General features: G+C 42.3%; 1 protein-coding gene across 12 annotated transcripts in view; it reads left to right on the forward strand.

Annotated features, from left to right (window-relative positions):
* The window catches only part of LOC124122540 (arginine-glutamic acid dipeptide repeats protein-like), a 173,778-nt gene that overhangs the window by 126,869 nt on the left and 24,799 nt on the right, over positions 1-22,110 (forward strand). For all 12 annotated transcript variants that reach the window (XM_046485593.2, XM_048394240.1, XM_048394242.1 and 9 more), the window contains one exon: positions 20,434-20,569. In XM_046485593.2, the coding sequence (XP_046341549.2) occupies positions 20,434-20,569 (136 nt within the window). The remainder of the gene's footprint in view (positions 1-20,433; positions 20,570-22,110) is intronic.

Consider the following 22,110-nt stretch of genomic DNA (forward strand, 5'->3'; position numbering starts at 1 on the left):
GGATCCTGTTTCAGGGTCACCCCAGAAGTATCATTGTTATTTGCCAAACTGACCCTTAATTAATTTAATGGTTACCACGACAACCTGCATTTTGATAGGCTTATTAGGTAGCAGTGTATTGATGGCAGATGGACTGACCAGCTTTTAAAAGAACATTACAGCTTAATTATGCCAGTACTAATAAAGAACAATAGATCCTGTCTGGTGCCCGTCCCAGGAACACAGTGGAGGGTGAAGTCTAGGTGGTGAAAAATGATACATAGTAATTGGTTTGCTGTGCCACATCTATCTGGCCTGACCCCCACCCATTGGTCGGAGCGACCCCAGGGTTAATTGTCTAGGTATCTAGATCAGCTCCCTTCATTGTGGCTTGTTGTCAGGGACAGATCGGGGAGTTTAGCACTTGTGATTCCCATTCACTGCTGGGATTACAGCCATCCTTCGTGGACATCATTTTATTCGGGGTAATACCACAGCTGCTATTCTCAGTTGGATCTGATTTGCGATGACATAAAAGTCAAGTGTATCACCTCCCCAATAGCCCATCCAGCACTCAAGGTAATCAAGTATAATAAATTGGGTATCTATAGATTTAGCTTATCCAGTGTTCTGCTCCGTGCTGTGACATATATCCCCAGTGACTGGTGCAGTAGTGGGTGATATCCCCCTGTCCCGGACTGCCAGCACTTCACTTGACCCTCGTATCCACAGGATTTGTACCGCTATCTCTTACAGTATCATTAACGACAATGTTGTAAATACATCCTGGCACACCAATGGTATAACACTCGTATCCAACACATGGAATACTTGCTATATCAACACTGTTTCCGAATAATGCTATTTTGAATGCCATTACAAAGCCGGAGACTCGCTACGATATGTTCCTCCCAATGAAGATTACAGCACTACTGTAGGGGTCGTCAGCAGCCAGCCCGCTCGCTTTCCAAGCACCCGGTGTATATACACTAGCGTACAGCTTGGCAGTCTAGCTGGTGATAAAACACTATAGAGCTCAGGTTCAATGTGTGACTGCATCAAGACTGCTACAAAGTAAATTCAGCTATGCCACAATTAGTCGTTTTATTTGGCGTAGTTGTCCATTGTTAATATGCCAATCAAGTTAATGTGATCTGAATGAGCCCCCTCGGCCTGAGCCTCAGTGAGTCGACACACCGAGAGCTGAGCAGCCAGCCTGCCTGCAACCAGCACAGCCGCCATCTTGGATCCTGGCTAGAAATAGCAACTAGGCTGTGTTGTGTTGGGTCGGATGAGTGAGAAGTGTTGGGAGTTTACGCACGCCGTCCCCTCCCCTCATCCCTGGCGGTGACCCCTTGTGGATGTTGGACACTAGGACATAGGGACAGTAGCAAAAACAGAGGTAAGTCACTCAGTCCCTATGTGGGGGCCACATATTGTGATTATCACCACAACCTGGTACAGTGAGTCGTCTCCATGTCGCTAGCTATCTACCATAGTGAGAAAGCACAGCGATTAAAAGGGCTCCACTTAGTGTGGCTATGAGAGTCGTCCATCTTGTTTGTTGTGTAGGAGATGGTGTGGAGCGTTGCCTCGTCTCAATCCCTCTTTGAGCTGGCATCAATCAAGAGATGACATAACCCTGCTTTATCACACACAAAGACATCACTTACAACTGTCGTCCGCTTCCCTCCGTTTAAAACTGGTGGCCATCGTGCTAGAGCCTGTGGGTGGTGTGTTCCTTCTGCCTGGACTACCTGAGAGGTATAGCCAAGGCTACAGCCCTGCTACCCCCAAACACAGGGATGTACATGACCTGCTACCTTCACACACTGGGCTGGACAACTCCCCTCACAGGACACCTACTGGTGTTTTCATTCAGAAGATATTTCAAACACCAGATTCGGAATATGTAATATAACGACAATAAATTCTGCAGCATCAATATTCACTAACATAATGCAGGGTCTAGCTGTACAATGAACATTGTTATTTTCTATTCTAAATTTGTTTTGAATGAGGTGAATTGTTTTGGTTTTCCAAATAAAGGGTATTGTGGTTGTAACGTAGTCATTGGTGTGTTGTGGTTTTAACATAGTCATTGGTGTGTTGTGGTTTTAACATAGTCATTGGTGTGTTGTGGTTTTAACATCATCGGTGGTGGGGTGGTTGTAACATCGTTGGTGGGGTGGGGGTGGTTGTAACATCGTCATTGGGGTGTTGTGGTTGTAACATTGTCGATTGGGTGGGGTTGGGAGGTTGTAACTTCGTGGTGGGGTGGTTGTAACTTCGTCGGTGGGGTGTTGTGGTTGTAACATTGTCGGTGGGGTGGGGTGGTTGTAACATTGTCGGTGGGGTGGGGTGGTTGTAACGACATCAGTGGGGTGGTGTAGTTGTAACATCGGCAGTGCAGTGTTGAGCAGGTTGTATCTGTGTGTGTGTGTGTTCAGCTGACTAGATGTTGGTGTTGTTGGTGTGTCCATCTCCACAGTTGGAGGTACAGCAGCCTTGTCTGTGTTTTGTCTGCATCGGCTGGCCCTGTCAGTTTTCTCCTGGCTGCCATCTTGAGACAGGATTTCATTGTGGGTCAGTGAGACTGGTCAGCGGGATGTGAGGTCAAAGGAAGAGGTCAGTCTTTGCTAGCAGCTGAGCTGTAGTCTAATTGTGTTGTCCACTTAGGTAGTCCCGTGCCTCCTTTAAGTAGGCCTGTCATCGCTCTGTGCTGTTGTCAAGACAATCCTAGGCTAATTTGACACAAAGCACAAGATTAGCGTAATCTCAAATTGAGTCTGTTTGCATTTCTCAGGTCCTGGTTGTGTCAACACTTGTGATTGGCCACACAAACTTTGAGTACTGCCCAATTTATGTCAGTTGTGATATGAACTAGCACTCCATTGATTGGTGTATAGGGCAGGTGTGATATGAACCACTTCTGTCTGAGTGATGTTGTCAAGGTGTGATGTGATCCACTCTTATCTGAGTCGTGGTTGACTTGGTGTGATATGATCCAATATTCACTGAGTGATGGTAGTTTTGGTGTGATATGAACCACTTCTGTCTGAGTGATGTTGTCAAGGTGTGATGTGATCCACTCTTATCTGAGTCGTGGTTGACTTGGTGTGATATGAACCAGTATTCACTGAGTGATGGTAGTCTAGGTGTGATGTGAACCAATATTCACTGATTGATGGTAGTCTAGGTGTGATGTGAACCAATATTCACTGAGTGATGGTAGTCTAGGTGTGATATGAACCAATATTCACTGAGTGATGGTAGTCTAGGTATGATATGAACCAGTATTCACTGAGTGATGATAGACTAGGTTTGATATGAACCAATATTCACTGAGTAATGGTAGTCTAGGTGTGATATGAACCAATATTCACTGAGTGATGATAGGCTAGGTGAGATGGTAGTTTTGATGTGATATGAACCAATATTCACTGAGTGATGGTAGTCTAGGTGTGATATGAAACAATATTCACTGAGTGATGGTAGTCTAGGTGTGATGTGAACCAATATTCACTGAGTGATGGTAGTCTAAGTGCGATGTGAACCAATATTCACTGAGTTGTGGTAGACTAGGTGTGATATGAACCAGTACGGTCTGATTGATGGTTGGTCAAGTGTGTTATGATTTGTTTGTTTGTTTGTTGTTTAACACCACACTTGATAATATTCCTGTTATGTCTGTAAATAATCAAGACCAGACAATCCAGTGATTGACATCATGAGCATCAACCTACACAACTTGGATACGATGACATGCTTCAATTAAGTCATCAAGCTTGACCACCCGATCCCGTTAGTCGCCTCTTTTGGATCTTCATGGGAATTCCAAGTGATGAAGACAAAGTGTGATGTATACCTGTATTGTCCAGGCAAAGACTAGTTGTGATGTACATCTTTCTTACACACCTATTTAGAAACCCATTTGAGATAACTGTTATCAAACACATCAATAACATAACAGATCAAATTCCAGGCCTGTGATTGGCTACTCCATGGTGATGACCTGAGGTCAGATTATGAAGGCTATTTCCTGATCGTAAGTCATTGATAAGTTACTCATGCTTTAGTCAAATGTCCACCTTTGTCTGTATTGAGCGTTATGGTTTCAGAGTGCCACAACGACACATATGTCCCTCCTCTTCAACCCTCACTTCGAGGTCGACTAAAATTCAAAATACAACACGTTCGAAATTCTGTGGTTCGAAATTCTGTGTGAACTTCCCTCTTCTGTGATATCATCCATTGTCATTTTAGGCAAAGCAAAATAACTGAAAGTGACTTGAAAATTAGGTGAATCATAAACCTTGCCATTTTTTATACATTACTAAATCACCATTCACGGCATTATTTACTCTGTGTTTAGAAATCTAATATCAGATATTTAGTCAAAGGATTGAATTTCAAAATTTGCATATTCGTGATCACGAGTATTTGTTTTTCACCAAATCACCAATGATAATTTTTGAAACGTCGATGAAAAGCCTTGTATGTTTTGGAAAATACGCAAACATGAACGCCGAAGTGTACTTTCTGCCACACTGGATAGTGTTTACAAAGTCACATTTCACGTATGCCGGTTATGGGACGCCTATTAGATCATGTATATTTCAAACTCTGGGATACATGCATCACTGAATTTCTCATACTTTTTAGAATCAAATGACAAATGGTCTTTGTCACCATTGAAAATTATCTATATGAAATCAAGCAAAATAAATTAGGCGTGGAAATGAACACTGCTCTGAAAACTATACTTGTTGAAATGTAAACAAGGCAAAATTCAGATTTTACACTGTGTAGCATTTTCTCCTATTTTGAGAGATCCATCCGTCTATTTTTTGCATACATTGGCTCACGTGTTTGAAAATATTCGTGGGAAGTGTATCAAAGCCAGAATTATGGAATTAAAAATACACACATTACAATGATTGGGTAAATACAACAGAAATCGTAAAAGTTTTTGTCCTGTGTGACGCCATGACTGACGTAAAGTCACGCACATCGACAACTATGTCTACATCTACATTTCTGACTAATTGGTTTCACTGAAAACATAAAGACAAATAACAGTCGCAGATTGTCCGATTGCTTCTGGTTACTTACATGACACATTTATGTACGATTCCTCAATCAACGAAAATCCCGCGTACTGTTGTCAGTGAACACGCCATTTTCGTAATTTCTTTGAGGTGAAATTGTTTAACTCGGCATCCAGCGGGTTCTTTGATCTTATCTAGTTTGCATTATCACAGATATGGCGGAAACCTTTTTGTGTTGGGTCACATTATTTATGATAAGTAAGCAGTACTTTGGATGACATCACTCATGACTGTTGTGTTATATATTCATTCATTCATGAGAATAGTCAAAATACATCGATATGATGCTATAAAGGTGAGATTTTAGGGAATGTAAGAAACAGATTACTGCACTCTGGCCTGTCAGATACCATATATCTTACAACTCGTTGTTTCGAGGGGCGGTCGGGTAGCCTAGTGGTTGAAGCGTTCGCTCTTCACGCCGAAGACCCGGGTTCGATTCCCGACATGGGTACAATGTGTGAAGCCCATTTCTGGTGTCCCCCGCCGTGATATTGCTGGAATATTGCTAAAAGAGGCGTAAAACCATACTCACTCACTCACTCGTTGTTTCGAAACGTATCTATTGAGTGAAAGATAAACGGTATCTGAAAGTCAATAGTGCAGTAATCTCTATGTATTGTCCAAGTGATGTAGATGTGATATACACCTGCACTGTCCAAGTGATGTAGGTGTGATATACACCTTTATGGTACAGGTGTGATACAGTGATACTGCATGGTACAGGTGTGATACAGTGATACTGTATGGTACAGGTGTGATACATTGATACTGTATGGTACAGGTGTGATACATTGATACTGCATGGTACAGGTGTGATACTGTATGGTACAGGTGTGATACATTGATACTGTATGGTACAGGTGTGATACATTGATACTGCATGGTACAGGTGTGATACAGTGTGGTACAGGTGTGATACAGTGTGGTACAGGTATGATACTGCATGGTACAGGTGTGATACTGTGGTACAGGTGTGGTACAGGTGTGATATGTGTGGTACAGGTGTGATACAGTGTGGTACATGTGTGATACTGCATGGTATAGGTGTGATACAGTGATACTGCATGGTACAGGTGTGATACAGTGATACTGCATGGTACAGGTGTGATACTGCATGGTACAGGTGTGATACAGTATGGTACAGGTGTGATACAGTGATACTGCATGGTACAGGTGTGGTACAGGTGTGATACTGCATGGTACAGGTGTTATACTGCATGGTACAGGTGTGATACTGCATGGTACAGGTAAGATATAGTGATACTGCATGGTACTGGTGTTATACAGCATGGTACAGGTGTGATACTGTGTGGTACAAGTGTGATACAGTGATACTGCGTGGTACAGGTGTGATACAGTGATACTGCATGGTACAGGTGTGAAAACAAAACAATTCTGCAATTTAGAGTAGGTGTGGTTGATAACATTTGTGTTCAGAGTAAGATGTTATCTGAGATTATATAGTCTTTTACTGTGTTGTTGGAAATACAAACAAACATTACCTACTTGACAGATAAGTGTCAATTCAAATCCACTGGCAGATACGCCATATTAAATGGAGGTGTATGACTAGGTGTATGCAAAAGTGTTTGATGGGCGTATGACGAGATGAAGGACTAGGTGTTTGATGGGCGTATGACTACGTGTATGATGAGGTGTGTGACAAGGTGTATGCCAGATGTTTGACGAGGTGTTTGATGAGGTGTTTGACGAAATTATGACCAGGTGTGTGACAGGGTGTATGACAGGGTGTAGACAAAGTGTCGGTGTTGGACAAGGCCTAGGCGATGACACTGGCAGGACATAATGGAACACAGCAGGATACGCTATGCAGTGAACACCTGGGTGTTGTGGAATGAAGCAGTGGAGGCACATGAAGCAGTCCAGGAGTCCGCCCCCCCCCCCCCCCCCCCCCCCCACACACACACACACACGCACACACGCACACAGCAGGGTTCCCACACTGTGAAATACAAATCGGCCTCCAACTTGGATATTGCATATCATCTGATCAGAGATATGCTTCCTTCCTCATGTAAAGAGATGAGCGTTATGTTATGCCTTGACCTAGGTGTGATGTGAGATGTTAACACATACAAACTGGTGTTAGATCTCGTCCAGTTGAGACTGACAAGAGCCCTGCACTCTAGCCATGTGATATGAGGTGTATATCACTGACAGCTGGGAGGGGATGCTAGCCGAGTGCTGATGATGAATGTTTCACACTTGGATGCACTGTTTGAATAGGCCGATTATTGCAGCCTCCCTGCTCTGCCATGTGCTGTAATACTGCTTTATGGAGAACAACATCAGATTGAATATTTGTAGAATGACCTCGGCATAAATATCGTGCCTCGTGAATTTGACTGGCTTAATTTCTGTTTTAGATGATTTTTGTATTAATTCAAGGAAGAGCATAATGAACTCGCCATACAATCGAGACAATTCCTAATCACAAGATCTGAATGTTTTCATTTATTTATTTATTCATGCCGATCATCAAGTTGTATTATTCATTGGTTCAATGATTATTAAACGATAAACTTTTGGTATGTATATAATTTATAAAGTTGCCGTGTGGAATCTGGTAATATATCACTCTTGGTGCAAATGTTCTAACATCTGGCTCTAATTAAGAGGGTAATTTTGTTAAAGGCATCTGACATTTGAGGCTTCTTCTAGCCATGCTATTTGGCACTTACTTGGGAATACTGCTGGTTCAAAGACTGCCTTAAACTGGCGGTATTTTGGTTGCTATGGAAACCTGTTTGTTTAGTTGGCGACATCCCATGTAGAAGAGGAGTGCTGAGTGGAGGCTGTCTTCTGTGAGGTCTCACCAAGTCATGTCCAGATCTGAGATGGCCTACTTTCTAATTTCTTTGAACATATGTAAATTACTCTGTCTAACAAACAGTTTCATGATTGCGGCACATGTTAGTGGGGCCAATTAGTAGCCCAGTCATTTAACCAGACTCCTCTTGTCATGGGTTCAAATCCCACTGTGTTTTTGATCCTTGGTTAATCAGCACCATTCCTGTGCTGGTTGGTTTCTCCAAAATGACAAGCAACCCAGACCTGAATCATTTCCTCCCACATTTTGTATCAAGATTGAATATTTGTCAGCTTCATCACATAACCAGTTTTGGGATTTCCACCAATGTAATTTTGTGACCAGCATTTTTTTAAAAATCTGAAGCGAAATTATTTTTTAAAAGAATTTTATGGGACAATTTTTAATAATTTTTTAAAATATAAAATCCCAGTCCCCAGGCATTTATGATATGACAAGGACTTGTTACACCAGGTCAAGCAGGTGCCCTGCATCATGAGACTAAGGTCCAGCAGGTGCCCTGCATCATGAGACTCAGGTCCAGCAGGTGCCCTGCATCTTGAGACTCGGGTCCAGCAGGTGCCCTGCATCATGAGATTCGGGTCCAGCAGGTGCCCTGCATCATGAGACTCGGGTCCAGCAGGTGCCCTGCATCATGAGACTCGGGTCCAGCAGGTGCCCTGCATCATGAGACTCGGGTCCATCAGGTGCCCTACATCATGAGACTCGGGTCCAGCAGGTGCCCTGCATCATGAGACTCGGGTCCAGCAGGTGCCCTGGGTCCCCTGTCAGTATGAGACTCGGGGTATATGGAGGAGGAAATGCAGTCATATTTTCCACTGAACCTGGAATGCAAGCCTCACCATATGGCCCGTTTATTGTCTGTTTGTTTGTTCTGGCACTGGTTAGACAGACTGATCAAAGACTATGCAATGAATTGCAGATGGGTCAGTGACTTGCGTTATCTCTGAGAGGTGAGGATTGACACATTCAGTGAAGTAATTACATTGGTTTGACAAGAGGAACTTGTCCCTACTAAACAGGAGTGATGTGTTGTGTTAATGGCAACAAGACCTGCTGCTTTTTACACAATATGTTTGATCAATCACAATGTTTCAAATCCAGTATTTGCATGATTGAGGTCATTGGTCTGTCAGCCTCATGCCTCTGTCACCTGTATCACACCTTCTCCATCAGTACCATGCTTGTGTCACCTGTATCACACCTGGCCTGTCACCTGTATCACACCTGGTCTGTCAGCGCCATGCTTGTGTTAACTGTATCACACCTGGTCTGTCAGCGCCATGGTTGTGTCACCTGTATCACACCTGGTCTGTCAGCACCATGCTTGTGTTAACTGTATCACACCTGGTCTGTCAGCGCCATGCTTGTGTCACCTGTATCACACCTGGTCTGTCAGCACCATGCTTGTGTCACCTGTATCACACCTGGTCTGTCAGCGCCATGCTTGTGTTAACTGTATCACACCTGGTCTGTCAGCACCATGGTTGTGTCACCTGTATCACACCTGGTCTGTCAGCATCATGCTTGTGTTAACTGTATCACACCTGGTCTGTCAGCGCCATGCTTGTGTCACCTGTATCACACCTGGTCTGTCAGCACCATGCTTGTGTCACCTGTATCACACCTGGTCTGTCAGCACCATGCTTGTGTTAACTGTATTACACCTGGTCTGTCAGCACCATGCTTGTGTCACCTGTATCACACCTGGTCTGTCAGCACCATGCTTGTGTCACCTGTATCACACCTGGTCTGTCACCTGTATCACACCTGGTCTGTCAGCACCATGCTTGTGTCACCTGTATCACACCTGGTCTGTCAGCACCATGCTTGTGTCACATGTATCACACCTGGTCTGTCAGCACCATGCTTGTGTTAACTGTATCACACCTGGTCTGTCAGCACCATGCTTGTGTCACCTGTATCACACCTGGTCTTTCAGCACCATGCTTGTGTTAACTGTATCACACCTGGTCTGTCAGCACCATGCTTGTGTCACCTGTATCACACCTGGTCTATCAGCACCATGCTTGTGTCACCTGTATCACACCTGGTCTGTCAGCACCATGCTTCTGTTAACTGTATCACACCTGGTCTGTCAGCACCATGCTTGTGTCACCTGTATCACACCTGGTCTGTCAGCACCATGCTTGTGTCACCTGTATCACACCTGGTCTGTCAGCACCATGCTTGTGTCACCTGTATCACACCTGGTCTGTCAGCACCATGCTTGTGTCACCTGTATCACCCCTGGTCTGTCAGCACCATGCTTGTGTCACCTGTATCACACCTGGTCTGTCAGCACCATGCTTGTGTCACCTGTATCACACCTGGTCTTTCAGCACCATGCTTGTGTTAACTGTATCACACCTGGTCTGTCAGCACCATGCTTGTGTCACCTGTATCACACCTGGTCTGTCAGCGCCATGGTTGTGTCACCTGTATCACACCTGGTCTGTCAGCACCATGCTTCTGTTAACTGTATCACACCTGGTCTGTCAGCACCATGCTTGTGTCACCTGTATCACACCTGGTCTGTCAGCACCATGCTTGTGTCACCTGTATCACCCCTGGTCTGTCAGCACCATGCTTGTGTCACCTGTATCACACCTGGTCTGTCAGCACCATGCTTGTGTCACCTGTATCACACCTGGTCTTTCAGCACCATGCTTGTGTTAACTGTATCACACCTGGTCTGTCAGCACCATGCTTGTGTTAACTGTATCACACCTGGTCTGTCACCTGTATCACACCTGGTCTGTTAGCACCATGCTTGTGTCACCTGTATCACACCTGGTCTGTCAGCACCATGCTTGTGTTAACTGTATCACACCTGGTCTGTCACCTGTATCACACCTGGTCTGTCAGCACCATGCTTGTGTGGCATGTGGAAAGGAGCTTCACGAGTAGCATAGGTGGTTGTCTAGCTGGATAGATGGTTCATGAGCAGGAGAGAATCTTCCCAGTCATCTCACCATGCTTTTAGACAGACCTCCATTGCTGAAGGTGACTGACAATATCTCGCCTGCACAAATATATTCATCTGTGCACCGCATCAGCAGCTTCAAAATGTGTGTTAATTAATCATCTGATATCAGGGTCCAAATGGTTTATTGTGTGTCTTGCTCAGTCCGTATAGAAGATTAGATCTTCAAGATAAATTAATGTGTGATTTTTGTTTAGTTTAGTATTGTGCACTGGCAGTTAATTGGATAGATACTGAACAAAAGATAACATACTTTTAAACTTTGATTGTCAAGCATTTCCCCTAATTTTTTAGTCATTATTTTATGTACCTGTTTGTCATTAATTGTAATTCTTTCCTTGCAAATGGTAACTGTTAAATAGATATTAAAAAACGTGAAAAACAGTGCTCTGAAAACGTTGGATGATGTTGGAAGGGAAACATGCTGACTTTATTCTTCAAGGCACCTGGGATCAAAGCCAGGGTAAGGTGGAGATAACTCACAGATGCTGGCGGGGCTGATGAAGAGGCCGGCCAGCATCAGGCTGCAGTGTGATTGTTCCCCATGTTGTACATCAGGACATGTGGGCAACAGGGGGAGGACATGTTTATCACTATGTCATGGGAGGTAACTCTGGCCTGTTTAGTCCTGTGAGATAAGGCTCCATATTGTCCATGAGTCCTGGGATTGGTTGAGACAGCACATCCCCTGGGGCTGGGTGATATGTGTATAATGGTGATTGTTTGTGTCAGCTCAGCCAATCGGAACATGCCAGCTCATCAGTCGTAACTACATAACATGTGTTTAATGATGATTGAATCTGTCAAGAATTGGGAGTTGTAGCCAATGGCAAGAGTTGTGTTGATTAGGGATTCTCTGACCCTTCCTGGACTCAAAGGGATCCTCTTACAACATTAACCATCAGATACTGGGTGTCCTTCACATCATTGTGGAGCATTCCTTATCAGTGACAAAGGATTCATTTGCATCGGGACAGTCCTAGTATTGTGATCTGTGCATAAATTCCTTGCCAGAACAACAATATTTTGGATGAAACAGATCAAATTTATATGATTTACCGAAATGGAAATGAAAAAGGAATAATCATTATACGAAATATATCATAACTGGTCAAAACAACTATGTAATGACATCACTATCAAAAAAGCAAAGCAGATTCTAGAGCACCAAAAGAATCGAGTAATTTTGGATGCCTCAGTGAATTAAGACTGTACCCTCTTACTTTACAAATATATATGTCCATGTATAGATATTACCAGCGCCTGAAAAACATGGAATGTGACAGGCTCTTATTGGCTGCCTACCAGGAGGATATTCTTTTGGCCACACCAAAACTGTCCTGGGCATCGTCGATGAAACATCTGATGGCACACCTATTTCCCAAATCCAAAAGTGAAAATGCCCCTTGCTGCAAATTCCATAAAGCTCTTCAAACAAAATTTAGAAATATATTTTCTCATTGAAAGTGACCAAGTAGACACTGATAGCTCTCACAAACTAAGGCATTTATGTAAAGATCATTGATTAGCTTTAACTAAATTAAGACTTGGTTGCCATAATCTGGAGATTGAAAGAGGCAGGTACACTAACATGCCTGTCGACCAGAGAATATGTAAATTATGTAACTTAAACAAGATAGAAGACGAAAAACACTTCCTTTCGTCCTGTCCAAATTATCATTACGAAAGACAGTGATAATAAAATCTTTGCAAGTATCCTAAACCCCTGCCCTGAAAAAGCAAAATATGTTTCACATATGTTATCTCTGACATGTTTATTAAAAGAACCTCTCTTATAGACAACATCTAGATGTGACCATAAATCTTTACTGCCACTATTGTGTCTTATCAATACAGTATTTACATTATTAAAGTTACGCTGCCAGCCACCTCATGATATAAATGTATATAAATGTTTATACACTATGAATGAAAATAATATGTAATATCTCCATATATAAGGTACATCATGTATATGTACCTCTCATGTTTATAGTTATATTTATTCCCATATGTAGATAGTTTGTACCCTGCCCTACAAGGGTGTTCTGTACAATAAAAATTCTTGATTGAAGAGTGTTCCTCATCCATAGCACAGGTTTCACTGACATCAGCGCAGGCGACTATTCTTGTCGTAAGAGGCGACTAACGGGATCGGGTGGTCAGGCTTACTGGCTTGGTTAATGCGTGCCATCGTATCCCAATTGCCTCATTCCATGCTCATGATGTCAATCACTGGATTGTCTGATCCAGACTTGATTATTTACAGACCACCATCACATAGCTGGAATATTGCTGATTGCGGCACTAAACAGCTAACAACAAACAAACAAACATCAGCTCAGTTCTAGTAATCTGATTCTTCCATTGAATAAATAACACTTATCAGAATGGCAAAATTGTAAATAAAACAGATCAAGTTTGTATGTATATAATTTTAAAGAAGTTGTGTAGAAACATTGGAAAATGTCTTCTTATTTCACTGCCTGTATTCCTTAGTTGTAATCAGTGTGTCTCAGGGTTTTTCAGAATAGAATGTGAGTTTTCCATGATTTGGAAACTGTTCTACTTCTAGATATGCACAACTATTGTCATTAACACGATATTAGTCCAAGATTGTAAATTAGGTTCCCCAGAATAATTCAGACTTTATATTGATAAAATCTACATAAGAATTTCCCTCTGAAGTAATCCCATGACTTTCTACACTGCAATGAATGTCTCCAGAGATTTCAGTCTTGCAAATTGTACCAGGCGTTGGATACGACGTTGTCAGGGTGCCGACACAATCAGAAGTAGTTTTCCACCATCTTCTCCAAATGTAGCTACAGCTACAGCTCCAGCCGCCTGACCTGACACTATTTGTCATGCCTGTCAGATGTGGAATAAAAACTATCCACCTCACAAGCAAGGTCGGTCGGCTAACATGAACACTTCTAGGAAGATGGTAGGGTATATCATCAACATGATACATGTGTGATACATATGTTATATGGTACTTGTCATTCTTGTCAAGCTTGTATCTCCTGCAGTATACATGTCTGTGTTCTGATGTTGATGTTGATTGTTGTTTAATGCCGCACTCAGCAATATTCCAGTTATATGACAGTGGCGTTATGTAAATAATTGAGTCTGGACCAGACAATCCATTGATTGATATCATATGCATCAAACCTCACCATTGGGATACGATGTCATGCATCAACCAAGTCGGCAAGCCTGCCCACCTGATCCCATCAGTCGCCTCTGACGATAACCATAGTCACCTTTTATGGCAAGCATGGGTTGCTGAAGACTATTCTAATGTGGATCTTCACGGGTTTGTCTGTGTGCTCGACATGACAGTCATGGCTGTATTGAATTGGATAGCAGATAGCGTGTGTCTGGATTTAGGTGTCAAATATATTAGTGTTGGATATCACGGTGAAATATGCAAGTTGTCATGTTTTTGGTTCAGTTGGAGAAGAGTCAGATATGTTTAATGTTGGATATGACTGATGTGTCTTGTATAAGATATCACAGTCAGATGTGACAAGGATTGGATATGACAATCAAATGTTACATGGTTGGGATATGATAGTCAGATGTGATCAAAAATTGGATATGACAGTCAAATGTGACAAGGGATTGGATATGACTGTTAAATGTGACATGGTTTGGATATGATAGTCAGATGTGATCAAAACTTGGATATGACAGTCAAATGTGACAAGGGATTGGATATGACCGTTAAATGTGACAAGGTTTGGATATGACAGTCAGATGTGATCAGAGATTGGATATGACTGTTAAATGTGACATGGTTTGGATATGACAGTCAGATGTGATCAGAGATTGGATATGACTGTTAAATGTGACAAGGTTTGGATATGACAGTCAGATGTGAGAGATTGGATATGATAGTCATCTATTCTAGATGTGGATGTGAGTCAGATGTGACAGGCCTTAATGTGTCTGTGTGATAACGGATATGTTCTCAGCAGTATTACACTCCAGAGAATTTATGGCCCCTGTGAAATATTAATGTTGAAACAGGACACCAGATCTTTGTTTATGCCACTTTTGAAAGGAAATATCAAGCAAACAGATCCTAATATGAAATAAATTGAGGCATGTGTTTATGGATTTGCCGTTCTGTAATATGTAACAGTAATGATATTCAGCGCCTTGCAGCAGTAGACGTACGTTCTGTATCAATACTGCATGCAGTTGGGTGAGATATACAAGCTGGTGCACTGTTCCTGCTCATGTTACACTTAATCATTATGTAAGAAATAACACTGAGAACATGCTATCTTGTGGCATACGGAAGTTATTACATTCACATGTCATGGACATGCTACATTGGTAACTTTGTAAGACTATTGATACACTACATTATCTGTACTCATATTGTGCTACAGTAGTAACTTTGTAGGACTATTGATACACTACATTATCTGTACTCATATTGTGCTACAGTGGTAACTTAGGGGCGGTCAGGTAACCTAGTGGTTAAAGCGTTCACTCGTCATGCCGAAGACCCAGGTTCGATTCCTGACATGGATACAATGTGTGAAGCCCATTTCTGGTGTCCCCCGCCGTGATATTGCTGGAATATTGCTAAAAGTGGTGTAAAACCATACTTACTCACTACAGTGGTAACTTTGTAGGACTGTTGATACACTACATTATCTGTTCTCATATTGTGCTACAGTGGTAACATTTGCATCCATTTGATTTGTATGGGTGGGGGGATTTCTTTTTAGAACAATATATTTTTTTCCAGGTGTATCCAACAAACTATTTATGTACCGAGCACCATCAAACAATTTATTCAAATTCACTTTTAACACACAAAAATTGATGTTATTTTCCTCTAAACCAAAAATTCATTTTTTTCACCAATGCTATATATTCAACACCCCCCTAGAAATCAAATGTATGACGGATGCCATGGGTGTCATCACCATGGAATTAGTTCACTGCTTCGCACAACACTAGGGGTAGCACAACACTAGGGGTAGCACAACACTAGGGGAACAACACTAGGGGTATCGCAGCAGTAAATGTGACGGTGCTGGCGTACTCCGTAAATGGCAAGTTGCAACAATATGATGTGCTGACATTGTGTCAGACTGTGGTGTTAGCTACATAATAATGTGAAATTATCTTTTGTTATAGGTGTGAAATAGATGAAAAATACATTTACATTAAAAATACATATAGAAATATATATATATGGTAAGTGATTAAGGAAAAACTAAAAGATTAATTTGGTGGCGTATAACAAATGTAATTTTTATGTAGGTTTGATATGTAAGTAAATAGATGTAGCAAGTCAGAATTATAACTCTTTAAAGGTTTGTTAAACAAATAGATATAGAATATACATAAAAATATGGTGACATGTGGACAAGCTGATCAATTGGATATTGTCATCGAAACATCATTTTATTCTGTTTAGCTTGAGCGCTTTTGTTTTGGAGGAGAATTGATATGAAATAGTCACACAACGTGTTACATGGTATATAACATGGTATATAACATCAAGATCACATTGTATATAACATCTTGATGTACATAACATCATCATGTATATGATCATGATCACATTGTACATAACATCCCGATGTGTACAAGATCATGATCACATTGTATATAACATATTTATGTATATAACATCATGATCACATTGTATATTTCATCCTAATGTGTACAAGATCATGATCACATTGTATATAACATGATCACATTGTATATAACATATTTATGTATATAACATCATGATCACATTATATATAACATCCTGATGTGTACAAGATCATGATCACATTGTATATAACATGATCACATTGTATATTTTACATGATCACATTGTACATAACATCACAGCAACCATCTCACCCAATACATAACATTATAATGACCATCTCACCTGGCTGACGGTAATATTTTGCATGGATTTGAATTTGTTCAGTTTATTATGTATCAAACGGGCTAAAGAAGAGGTTGTTTTCTGAGTAAACGTAAGTCCGGGAATGAGAAATATTGTGACAGGTGATACTGTGCACTGTAGGAGACCGTATCTCCACCCCTCCACTGAGACAGATTCAGCCAGAACAAATTTGTTAAATTGATCTGACTGTGCTGCAGCAGTGGCCCCGAGTCCTGGGTGTGCATGTATGTATACACGCTGCTGCCTCTGCAGCTCCATCAGTGCATGCTGGGAACAGTCACAAACGGGCAACAGAAGCAAAGCTGCTTAGCTTCTAGTAGTCACAACTGCCAGCCTGGCCTCACCGAGTTGTCTGCTTTATATCGGAACGTGTATCGTTTCAGACAATTACGGCTTCATCCCACAATATTTGGTCGTGCTAAGGGATTTGTTACATGTATATTGCCCCATGCTTGTCTTAATGCAGTTGTGTTTGCCTGAGGAGATTGGAGATACTTACAAGTTTAATCGTCTCTATGTGAATCTGTTACCATGTCTTCTTGTCCTTTCACCTTAAGTTAGAAGGATTTTTTTCCTTGATGGACGATATTCCACTTCCGATGTTTCATATATGTCAAGGCTGATTTGCCAAAAATGTCTGATATGTCATTTAAATGAGAAATAAGGCCAAATATGACGAAATTACGCTGTTGTAAACTATTTACAATGGAGATCCTCCAGGCAATGGAGGAACCTTGAAACCTAATTATCAATGTGTGAGGTTTGCCTGCCTTGGCTTCAAGTTGGGGCTGAAACTGTTTCACTGAAAGCTTCCATCTTGAAGATTACTTACGTATCTTGTTAAAACAAAAAATGTTCTCCTGGGATGAGATATTTCTGTGGTAAACACAAAAGAACAAATTTTCACTTACACTGATAAGAAATGACGGAGGGGAAAAAGTACATTAAAACTATTTTTTGGTGAGTTTGTCGTACATTGTGTGACGTTAATTGTGTGTTCTGTGGCCGTCTGATAGCAGCCCCTTCGTCGGCAACTCACTGATGCTGCTGCTGACACTGATGAAGCTCTCGGCTGTCTTGTATCAGGACGCTTGGGGTGGCCCAGTAGATAGGGTGTTCTCCTTCCTTAGATAAACAGGTTTGATGCCCCAGAGAATTAATAATTGATGAAGACTATTCTGTGTTCTGCAGTGTGTGTACTTAGACTGAGGAATGATACCCCATTCCACTGACATCAGCAGGAGATGCCTAATATGGTGTGTCACCTGAGATGCCTAATGTGGTGTGTCACATGAGATGCCTTATATGGTGTGTCACATGAGATGCCTAATATGGTGTCACATGATATGCCTAATGTGGTGTCACATGAGATGCCTAATATGGTGTGTCACATGAGATGCATAATATGGTGCCACATGAGATGCCTAATATGGTGTCACATGAGATGCATAATATGGTGTGTCACATGAGATGCTTAATATGGTGTGTCACAAGAGATGCATACTATGGTGTCACATGAGATGCCTTATATGGTGTGTCACATGAGATGCCCCACATGGTGTGTCACATGAGATGCCTTATATGGTGTGTCACATGAGATGCCTAATATGGTGTGTCACATGAGACAAATAGCCGGAATATGCACAGCAGCCTGTAAAATGGCTCACTTCTGTCATTTTTGTGAAAACAGTGGAATCGTTTAATATTTTTTGTAAATATTTGTTACCTTTGTTCGTAGCATGACATATGATTCCCCTTAATATCCCCCCAGTTTGGAGCAGAACTCCAAAACTGTTAAATATCCTTATGTGAAATATTTGTTGTTTAAACTTGCTAAATAGATCAGTCTAGTGCTGAACTGGTGTCTTTTGATGATTTGGAATTTTTATTTCATTTATGTAATTTTTTCATGAGGACAAGTTGGACTGAAAATGAGGGTAGTGCTAGTTTCCAGAGCAGAAAAACTAAAAAATAGGACAGATCAAGTGTACAGCCCATGTGAATGATTCAGTTAGGGTGTCTGAGTGTATAACAGGGGTTAGGGTGTCTGAGTGTATAACAGGGGTTAGGGTGTCTGAGTGTATAACAGGGGTTAGGGTGTCTGAGTGTATAACAGGGGTTAGGGTGTCTGAGTGTATAACAGGGGTTAGGGTGTCTGAGTGTATAACAGGGGTTAGGGTGTCTGAGTGTATAACAGGGTTTAGGGTGTCTGAGTGTATAACAGGGGTTAGGGTGTCTGAGTGTATAACAGGGGTTAGGGTGTCTGTGTGTGTGACTGGGTTAGGGTGTCTGTGCATGACTATCTGTGGGATAGGTTCATGTGGGAAGCCCTTCATCCTTTTGAGTCTCTGGTTTGTACAGAAACACACTTGGGGTTGATTGATGGTTAGCCCTTGTAGATTCGTCTTCATCTGGTGAATATATTCTGTCAGCTCGGAGGTTTTTGTAATTGATAATGAAACGTAATATCATGTACCTTTTCTATGTGTAAGTTCCCCCTCACAAACGTTGTGATGACAGGTCACATGACTGACATGCTTTGATGTATGAGTTGGGCAGAACACCTGTAGCACGACTAGATTACTCGTTAGATAACACAGGTAAGCAAACAGTAGGTTGTAATGGCAAGATCAAAGATATACCAGCACAGGCATGGGCGATGACACCCCTGATTGTCTCCCCTTGTACAGGGAGGTGACGGAGCCTCATTTCAGTCGACTTCAACAGGATGCTTTTCCAACATGACACGACCGAAGGGACATTTGAAACCTGATAATTATGTCTGTGGAAAGCATTTTAGCTTCAGTGTTTGTGTGTCGTGTTGGAGTAGTATTAGCTTGATTTGTAGATCGCTTGTATAATGGGGAAATAGGAAGCATATATATCGTTGTCAGTTGATGGAGAATGGAGGATGAGAAATTCAATAGAGATGCAAACAGATACCGGGACAATGGTGTGATTTGTTTGGCGACATGATAGATCTATGAACACATTCGAAACACGTACCACAATCACCTGCCATAAACATGTCAGCTGCTGTTTTAGAAGGGGTGTACAAGAACCCAGTTTCACAACAGAAAGCATAGCTCAGTGGTGGACTCTTAGCATATCCATCCCCACATGTCTACTTTCAACCCTGTTTAGTGATGTTCTGTTTACTGACCCTGTTTACTCATGATGTGTTTACTGATGTTGTTTGCAGTTCAGTTTAGTGATATTATGTTTACTCATGTTGTTTACAGTTGTTTAGTGGGGGCACAGGTGGCCCAGTTGTCTAAGGCCCTGCGATTCACTGTGCAGAGTTGCGTCCCTTAGCACGCCAGGAACCTATGATTGTGGGTTCAAATCCAATTATGTCTCTAGGTTTGTCAGCACCGTACCCATGCCCGTGGGTTTCACTGAAGTGGTAAACGTCTGAGACCTGCATCACTTCGGGCTTTCCTACCACATTATATATATTCTGTCATATGACTAATACTGTTAAAAGCGGCGTTAAACCCAACTCACTCACTCACTACAGTTGTTTAGTGATGTCCTGTTAACTGATGTTCTGTTTTGTTTCCAGGCTGACCTGGTGGAGTATTACTACTTCTGGAAGAAAACACCATCTGCAGCATCAAACCGACCTCATCGGCGACATCGCCGCTCCGGACTGAAACGCCAGACCACGCGGTCCACCAGCCAGCCCAGCGGCGACTACTGTGAGTGGCTACAGTTACTGTTGTTGTTGATGATGTTGCTGTTGATGGTGTTGGTGCAGGGAGTGATCCATACATGTTTGGATGTATATTCCAGAAGTCCAATAGTTCACCTGTGCCAGGAACCACTAGCTGTAGTCTTTCATAACCATCTTGGCCTCAATATGAGTCTTGATCTAGCGACACCATTCCTCTGTGTGTGGGTGACGCTCAGTGGTTCACATCTCAGACATGTCCTCTCTGGTTATGATGTAACTGACATGAGCAGCAATAGGTGCAACTCTCACTCACTCACTCACTCACTCACTCACTCACTCACTCACTCACTCACTCACTCACCCACCCGACCACCCTCCCACACTCACACTCACTCACTGACTCACTCACCCGACCTACCTCACACTCACTCACTCACTGACTCACTCACTCACTGACTCACTCACTCACTCACCCGACCACCCTCCCACACTCACGCTCACTCACCCGACCACCCTCACACTCACTCACTCACTCACACTCACTCACTCACCCGACCACCCTCCCACACTCTCACTCACTGACTAACTCACTCACTCACCCGACCACCCTCCCACACTCTCACTCACTGACTAACTCACCCGACCACCCTCACACTCGCTCACTCACTCACTCACTCACTCACTCAGCGTGATGAGCAAACATAAGGCTACCCCACTGCCCCTATCAGGGTATGAACATGATTGCAGTTGTTGAATTGTTTCTTTAATTATTGTTAATAACGATACAGCGAGGTCATGGTACACAGATTGCGATACGTATATTTACGTCAAATCACGTGGAAACTTCTTGATTACAGATATTTTAGAGCAGGTTCAGAAGGGAAAGCTTGCTGTAGACACATGTTCATTGCGGTTATTTTTATTTGACTTACCAAAAAGCTGGGTGTCATTAAACGAGGAGTAAGTAATTTATTTGAGCAAGTGTATCAGTTTGTTTTGATGCAGAAAAAAATGTATCGTGTATCTTATCGTAGCACGGTTGACTGAGATATATCATTTCACCCCTATTGTTTATTGTGCAAGCAATGAGTTCATGAATAATAAGATACTCCCTTGGACTTCATCTCCCTGTCAGTGTGGGGAGCAGTGTGGACAGGCCCAGGTCAAGGTCAATACTGGTGGTGTCTTGCAGTGAACTTGTCTTACTGAAACTGGAATAATCTCCAGCTGCAAGCTGCCCCAGTCCACATCAGGCTTGCCTGATATCTGATACCATTGATTAGTTGGGAGGGAAATAGTCTGTAGCATCACTGCCTTTCATGTGTGGACAGAAGAAGTGATTGACAGCCTGTCAGGTTCAGGTCGGGTCAGGGGTTGGAGGTCAGGGGTCACTGGGTCAGATCCCAGAAGTGGTAATGATATGTCGCCCTGAATCATCATTAAGCAGGTAACTATGGCAACCCCTTACTTCAAGAACAATCTCCGTTTTGAAACAGAGATCTGTTTCTTTGGCAAGTAAGACTAGTGGTGTGTAGTGTGGCTCTTGGATTCTCCCGTGTGAGTGGA

Source organism: Haliotis rufescens, unplaced genomic scaffold, assembly GCF_023055435.1.
Source record: "Haliotis rufescens isolate VD_foot unplaced genomic scaffold, xgHalRufe1.0.p SCAF_13, whole genome shotgun sequence".
NCBI lineage: Eukaryota > Metazoa > Mollusca > Gastropoda > Lepetellida > Haliotidae > Haliotis > Haliotis rufescens.